Raw genomic sequence first — 7,571 nt, forward strand, 5'->3', positions numbered from 1 at the left:
TTTTGGGTGATGTACCAAGACCTCCGTGACCATGAAGACAAATTTCTGGACTACACCAGAATGTCCATAAAAAGGTTAGTAAAAAATGATCTGGAATCATTTATTTTTTACATTGTACCATTTGGGTTGCCACCTTTTCTTCAAGTCAAACATGTACACTTCTGCGGTGCACAACTATTTTTTTTAATACTATGAACTATACATATATTTTGTTAGTATTTAACATTTCTAATCATATGAATATAATAAAAATAGTCCCCTTTCCATTGCAGTGCACAGAGTTCCCCCTTTACATTAGAGTCCACAGAGTTCCCCCTTTACATTAGAGTCCACAAAGTTCCCCCTTTACATTACAGTGCACAGAGTCCCCCTTTACATTACAGTGCACAGAGTCCCCCTTTACATTACAGTGCACAGAGTCCCCCTTTACATTACAGTGCACAGAGTCCCCCTTTACATCACAGTCACCCTTTTGCATCTCAACTCCCAGATTTCCCTTTCACTGTATGGGTTAACCAACATAATCTGATTGAAGCGAGACCTCAAGATACTCAGACATAAGGGATGCTCTGTGAACCATGATCTAAGGGGGAAACCGAGATCTCTGATGTACGGAGAGGACTCCAATGTGAGAACTCTGATTTATCCTAATGTACTCACCAAGAGGCAGGATAGAGAAAGGGGGTGGGTGCTTCTGTCAGACAGCGATGGAGGGTGAGCTCACTCACCCCTTGGCAGATAGCACATCTCATCCTGGTATATCTGTGGCTGCTGGGTTGTAAGTTTTCATCCCCTGCAGCCATTAACCCTGCCGGAAATCCATATTCTGGTCAGAAAAATCTGTGAGAGTGTCAGGCAGTCTGAAACCCGGACACATGATTCCAAACCCGAACTGTTCTGGCGAATCCCGGAAAGGTGGCAACCCTAGTACCAATCCATTGCCAATTTTAAATTTCATTTTCCTTTACAGCTTTGATGAGTTGCTGGAATTGTTGATCAACAGATTGCAGAGGATGGACACCTACTTCCGCAACTGTATCCCCCCTGTGGAGCGACTTATCATAACACTGAGGTAATTTTTATTTAGCGCTTTGAATGTAATACACTCTATTATATATATATATATATATATGTGTAATAAAAACCAAACAAAAATTCTGTAGGAACAAAATTATTTTAATATTTTAATCAACCAAAACATTGGGTCTTTTTTTTTTTATTAGGAAAATATACACAAAGTGCCTACCTATATGTTTTATACATATTCCTTATTTACAATTGATGTAAATTTGGGGAGGAGTCCTCTTCCCCGTGCGGTGACATGGCGACCGACAGTGCGTGGGCAAAAGGGGGCCAAGTGGAGGTGGTGCTGTCTTCCCCTGACCAATTGGAAGGTGGTGTTGCTTGTGGTGGTGGTGGTGTTCGTGTTGGGGCATTCCTGAAAGTCGATTGTCTCGGTCGATGTGGGTAATGTGATGTAGGTGTAGTCGTTAACGCAGGGTAAGTAGAAGGTGGTGGGTGGTAAGAAGAAAGTGTTGTAGGAGGCAGAGTACTGTATGTGACAGGTGGTGTTGAGAGATGAGGAAAAGGAGAATGAGGGTGGTAAGAAGAAGGTTGTGTATAAGGAAAAGGATTCAGAGAAGTGTGAGTGGAAGGTGTTGGCACAGGAGGTAAATGAGATAGAGTGGTGGTCAAAGGATGGTGCGCAGAAGTCGGTGGTGGTGTTGGTCGAGGAGGTTGGTCGGAAAGCTGTGGTCCTGTCCAAAGGGTAACGGGTGGTGGGGAGAAATGGGTCGTGGGTGGTGTTGGGACATGCTCGGTCCGTTTATTGGCATATGGGCCATAGGGTGGTGGTGGTTCGGATAAATCGTCAGCTTCTGTCGGGGGTATAAATGTCGAGATGTATCTAGCCGTACAGGACAGCACCACCGCTTGCAGATTTGGGGGAACTTTATCGATTAGTTCCCCCAGACATTTTGCTACATTTTGGCCATATGATCTATTGCTCATCCGGTCAGACATGTTTGTCATAATGTCCAACATACGATCCAGGGCTGGATCCGGAGCAGGAGCCCTCCTACGCAGAGCACGCGGAGGTCCAATATGCGCGATGTTAACTGGGGGCTGCTCTGCAAGTGGTCTTGTTGCATTAGAATTTGATGCCTCGGAGTGCTGCGGTTCCAGCTCCAGAGTAGCCATCGCTTGATCCCCCGATGCCACGCTCTCTCTGTCCCCTCTCTCTGCCACGCTCTCTCTGTCTACTACAGCTGTGGCAGCCTCGTCCCAGCAGCTTTCAGTACTGAAAAAAGAAATCATGTATTCAAAAATAATTTTAAACATTTGGTTTACCGAGCAAAGTACAGATAATGGTTTACCTCCCCAAATCCAGCACCGGTCTCAGAAACTCCAATTCCTTTGCGTGAACGTATTCTTTCACCGAACATGCTCCACTCCCACTTCGCCGCTGCTCCCGCTGTGCCTTCAGCTGGCGAGCGTAGGCGTCCCTTATACTCTTCCATTTGAGTTTTAGAATTTTCACTGTAAAAAATAAAATAAAATAATATATATTATTTTCTTTGTAGGTATCTATCAACTGGACAATCGATTGCAAGTCTGCATTACTCGTTTCGTATTGGAAGATCTACTGCCAGTTATATAATTCGGGACACCTGCAGTGCCATTTGGGAAGTCCTGAAACCCATTGTGTTTAAAAAACCGGCAGCAGAGGACTGGGAAAAAATTTCCCAAGTATTCTGGGAACGCTGTAACTTTCCGAATTGTCTAGGAGCGATCGATGGGAAACACATCAGGATTGTTAAGCCCATGGCTAGTGGGAGCCAGTATTTCAATTATAAGAAATACTTTTCATTCGTCTTAATGGCTGTGGCTGATGCCAATTATTGCTTTACCTATATTGACATTGGTTCCTATGGAAGTAGTGCAGACTCAGCGATTTTTGGGAACTCCTCTTTTGGGCAATTACTTCGAACAGATGGTCTGGACCTTCCACAAAATAGTCCACTCCCGGGCACAAACGGCCCTCCCCTACCAAGTGTCTTTGTGGGTGATGAGGCTTTTGCTCTGAACACACACCTACTTCGGCCTTATTCAGGACATAATCTGAACGAAGACAAACGCATATTCAACTACCGGCTTAGCAGAGCACGCCGCGTAGTTGAGTGTGCTTTTGGAATTTTGGCGAACAAGTGGAGGGTTCTCCACACACCGATTGTCCTCAACATGCAAAATGCCATTAGTGCTGTAGAAGCGGCGTGTGCCTTGCACAATTTTGTCAGGCAGCGCGATGGTCTAGATTACGAGGAGCCAGTCCATGAGACTCTGGAAAGAGCTCATTGGACTGGTGTACGTGGGAACACACAGGGGACACATGTCCGTGAACAGTATGCGGCATACTTTGTCTCTCCTGAAGGGCAGGTCCCTTGGCAGCTCAATTCCATTTAATTTATTGAACTTTTCAGCTTTTGACACGCTTATTTTGTGAAATATAATCTTTACTATGCTGTTTTTTTGAAAAAAAATAAAAAATGATTCATGTTTTAAGAAGTCTCATTCTAATTTTATTTTGATACAGTTTTATCATTGGGTTCAATAGCCCTATCATATTGTGTGCCATTTTATATTAGTGACATTCTATCAATTGTAAACTTAGTTTATGTATTTATTCTGTGGTCTAATAAAGGGCCTGTAAGTGACCGCCTAGACGTGGGTTGGGGGTCCGATCAGGACCCCCAGGGTACATCCGGGGGTTAAGTGGCTCTATATGTGTCCCCCTGCGTGTCACTTTCTCCTCCTGTGTAAACACAGGAAGAGGGAAGTGATGACACTGACACCAGTACACGTAGGCACAATCCCCTTTTGGACCTCCAATCCACTCCCCCATCCCCTTGTCACAGTATCAATGAATGCAGTGAACATATATTTACTGATCACTGCAGGCAGAGTGTAAGGTCCTGTGTAGCCCCCGTCCCCACCTGACGCTGTAGTCGCTAGGTCGATTGAATTTTTTTATTTTTTTAGATTAAAGATGTGTAAAATAATATTTTTTTTGAAAAATGTCACTAAATTTTTGGATTATTAAAAATCACAGAGGGGATCAAATATCACCATTAATAAGCTCTATTTGTGGGAAGAAGAGAACGCAATTTATGTTTATAAGCCATGTCGCATGACCGCACAATAGTCATATTTGTAAAGACACATTTTTAAACTTAACAGCATATTGGTACGGTAATAAATGCCTACTGTAACGACAAACAATCATTCCATTATTTCATTAGTGGCATTTTGTATTTCTGTTATGTTTTTTGATAGAGTTTACCTTTGCTATCATGGGACTTATTTATCCGTGCCCAGTTCTCATAGATTTGGCTCCCAATAGAACACCAAGCGTCCCAACGGGTGGTCCTCATTTTGTAGCCCGGTGCCCTGCTGTCATAAAGACAGGGGTGCTCCTTCACCATCCTGATGAAATTTTCAGGCTCCAGCATCGAAAGGGTTCTATCAAATTCGGCCTCCATTGATAAAAATGTGACTTTTCTTTATTGTAAGTAAAGTAAAATGGTGATTTCACAAGTTCCTGTAAAAAAATATGTCATTTCCTGTTTTGTTTTGGAGCTGTATGGGCGTCAAAACGCGCGTAAAAACGCGCGTAAAAACGCTTGCTGTCGCGCGATACGCTCAATTCGCGCGTTTCCCATTACTTTCTATGGTAAAAAAAAACGCTCGAAAACGCCTATGTCGCGCGATTCGCGCGACAAAAAAAGGTCCGGGACTAGTTTGAGCTTCGCGCGACAGGCGTTCAGGCGTTCAGGCGTTCAGGTGTGAACAGGCACCATAGGAAACAATGTTAAATCTGCCCTCCCGCGTTCGTGAGCAGTGCGTTTCAGGCGTAAAAACGCCTAGGTGTGAATGGGGCCGAAGGGTTTTCCTGCTAGTTTTAGCAGGGTTACCACCCACCCAAGGACTCACCCAATGCCCTGTAGTCGGCTGTTAGGGAAATACTGCCAAAATGTAGCCTCTACTCTGCTGGAGTGGATCACCCCCGTGTGGGGGGTGATGGGAGCCAGTGGCAGCCCGTCCATAGGGACGCACGGGCGCCGCCCCCCCTCCTACAGTCACACAAAAAAAAAAAAAAAACGGGCCCTTTAAGAACTTTTATTCGGCTAAAATGTAATTTTGACATTTTAACCGCAGTTCTGGCGGCCGTCTATAGAGGGCGCTGCAGCGCCACCCCCTCTCGCAAATAACACACATTCGTGCATAAATGCACGAATGTATGTTATTGGTTGGTTGCCAGCTGCCTGGTCTATTCCTATAACCGGACGTGGGACGCCGGTTACCCGAATAGCGGCAGCTGGTTGGCTGAGGGGAACTGCCTATCAAAGCCAGTGGCTCTGATAGGCCTTTCTCCGGCTCCCGGATGTCTATACTCGGAGCGCAGGCAATCTGCACTTCTTGCATAAGACAAACGGCCGTTTCAGCCAATCAGGTTCCCGGATTCTGGTCATCAGGAACCTGATTGGCTGAAGCTTCACCACAGCGGCAGAAGACATCGAGGGAGGACATGGAATCCTCAGGTAAGTGCTTTTTACAGGGAAAGGGGCACAGTGACATCATGGGGCACAGTGGTGACAAAGGGCACAGAGGTGACAATTGGCACAGTGGCATCATGGGGCACAGTGGCGACAAAGGGCACAGAGGTGACAATTGGCACAGTGGCATTATGGGGCACAATGGCGACAAAGGGCACAGAGGTGACAATTGGCACAGTGGCATCATGGGGCACAGTGGTGACAAAGGGCACAGAGGTGACAATTGGCACAGTGGCATCATGGGGCACAGTGGTGACAAAGGGCACAGAGGTGACAATTGGCACAGTGGCATCATGGGGCACAGTGGTGAGTGACAATGGGCACAGTGGCATCATGAGGCACAGTGGTGACAATGGGCACAGTGGTGACAATGGGCACAGTGGCATCATGGGGCACAGTGGTGACGATGGGCACAGTGGCATCATGGGGCACAGTGGTGACAAGGGCACAGTGGTGACAATTGGCACAGTGGCAACAATTGAGGGGCACAGTGGCTGCGTTTGATGGCATGGCACAGTGGTGACAATTGATGGAACAGTGTCTGCGTTTGATGGCATGACACAGTGACTGCGTTTGATGGCATGGCACAGTGGTGACAATTGATGGCACAGTGGCTGCGTTTGATGGCACAGTAGCTGTGTTTGATGGCATGACACAGTGGTGACAATTGATGGCACAGTTGCTGTTTGATGGCATGGCACAGTGGTGACAATTGATGGCACAGTGACTGCATTTGATGGCATGGCACAGTGGTGACAATTAATGGCACAGTTGCTGTGTTGCATGGCACAGTGGTGTCAATTGATGGCACAGTGACTGCATTTGATGGCATGGCACAGTGGTGACAATTGATGGCACAGTGACTGCATTTGATGGCATGGCACAGTGGTGACAATTGATGGCACAGTTGCTGTGTTTGATGGCATGGCACAGTGGTGACAATTGATGGCACAGTGGCTGCATTTGGTGGCATGGCACAGTGGTGACAATTGATGGCACAGTTGCTGTGTTGCATGGCACAGTGGTGACAATTGATGGCACAGTGGCTGCGTTTGATGGCATGGCACAGTGGTGACAATTGATGGCACAGTTGCTGTTTGATGGCATGGCACAGTGGTGACAATTGATGGCACAGTGACTGCATTTGATGGCATGGCACAGTGGTGACAATTGATGGCACAGTGACTGCATTTGATGGCATGGCACAGTGGTGACAATTGATGGCACAGTTGCTGTGTTGCATGGCACAGTGGTGACAATTGATGGCACAGTTGCTGTGTTTGATGGCATGGCACAGTGGTGACAATTGATGGCACAGTGGCTGCATTTGGTGGCATGGCACAGTGGCTGCGTTTGATGGCACAGTGGCTGCATGTGATGGGCACAGTGAGGCTGCAATTTAGAGCACCAGCCGCCACTGATGGGAGCCCAGTCAGGGTTCCCAGTGTGTTGAAGTTCCAGTAATGCATTTTACTACCTTTGTGGACTTCTGGACTGTAATGTGGGGTACACACCATAAATGGTTTTCCACTCAACCCAGCAGGCTGAGGGGGAAAAACATTACAGGTTGCTGGACTAACCAGTACTAACCTAGCGGGAGACAGTCGGGAGGCCACAATAGAGCCCGGCCCCCTGCGTGGTAGACAGTCATGAGGCCAGGATCCCAACCCCCCCACGGGAAACAGTTTGAGAGCCACAATCTCCCTACCCCCAGTGGGAGACAGCTGGGAGGCCATCATAGGGGGCCTTACTGTGAGGAGGCAGAAGGGAGCCTATCCAGGAGCCAAGATGCAGCTTGGGAATAGCCAGGGCTTACACTTCCTGGCCGAACAAGAAGTGACCGGGGCTTCTCCTCCCGGCCGAACAGGAAATGGGTCCTGGGACTCCCTGGCCAATTGTGTCTCAGGAGTTGCTTCCTGATTGACCGGGGGGAGAATCATGAATATTAATTCGCTATTT

At 47.1% G+C, this 7,571-nt stretch overlaps 2 protein-coding genes across 2 annotated transcripts; one reads left to right on the forward strand and one right to left on the reverse strand.

Annotated features, from left to right (window-relative positions):
* Positions 1–1,036: 1,036 nt before the first annotated feature.
* On the forward strand, positions 1,037–3,517 carry LOC120920492 (protein ALP1-like). The gene is made up of 2 exons (XM_040332611.1): positions 1,037–1,072; positions 2,583–3,517. Exon 2 carries the CDS (start codon positions 2,824–2,826, stop codon positions 3,460–3,462), a length of 639 nt encoding a protein of 212 aa, XP_040188545.1. The 5' UTR covers positions 1,037–1,072; positions 2,583–2,823; the 3' UTR covers positions 3,463–3,517.
* Positions 1,258–2,483, reverse strand: LOC120920491 (extensin-like). Its single transcript, XM_040332610.1, has 2 exons — positions 2,376–2,483; positions 1,258–2,299 (listed from the first exon to the last, which is right to left on the reverse strand). Exon 2 carries the CDS (start codon positions 2,197–2,199, stop codon positions 1,273–1,275), a length of 927 nt encoding a protein of 308 aa, XP_040188544.1. The 5' UTR covers positions 2,200–2,299; positions 2,376–2,483; the 3' UTR covers positions 1,258–1,272.
* Positions 3,518–7,571: the final 4,054 nt, after the last annotated feature.

The sequence above is a fragment of the Rana temporaria genome, chromosome 13 (genome assembly GCF_905171775.1).
Source record: "Rana temporaria chromosome 13, aRanTem1.1, whole genome shotgun sequence".
Taxonomy (NCBI): Eukaryota; Metazoa; Chordata; class Amphibia; order Anura; family Ranidae; genus Rana; species Rana temporaria.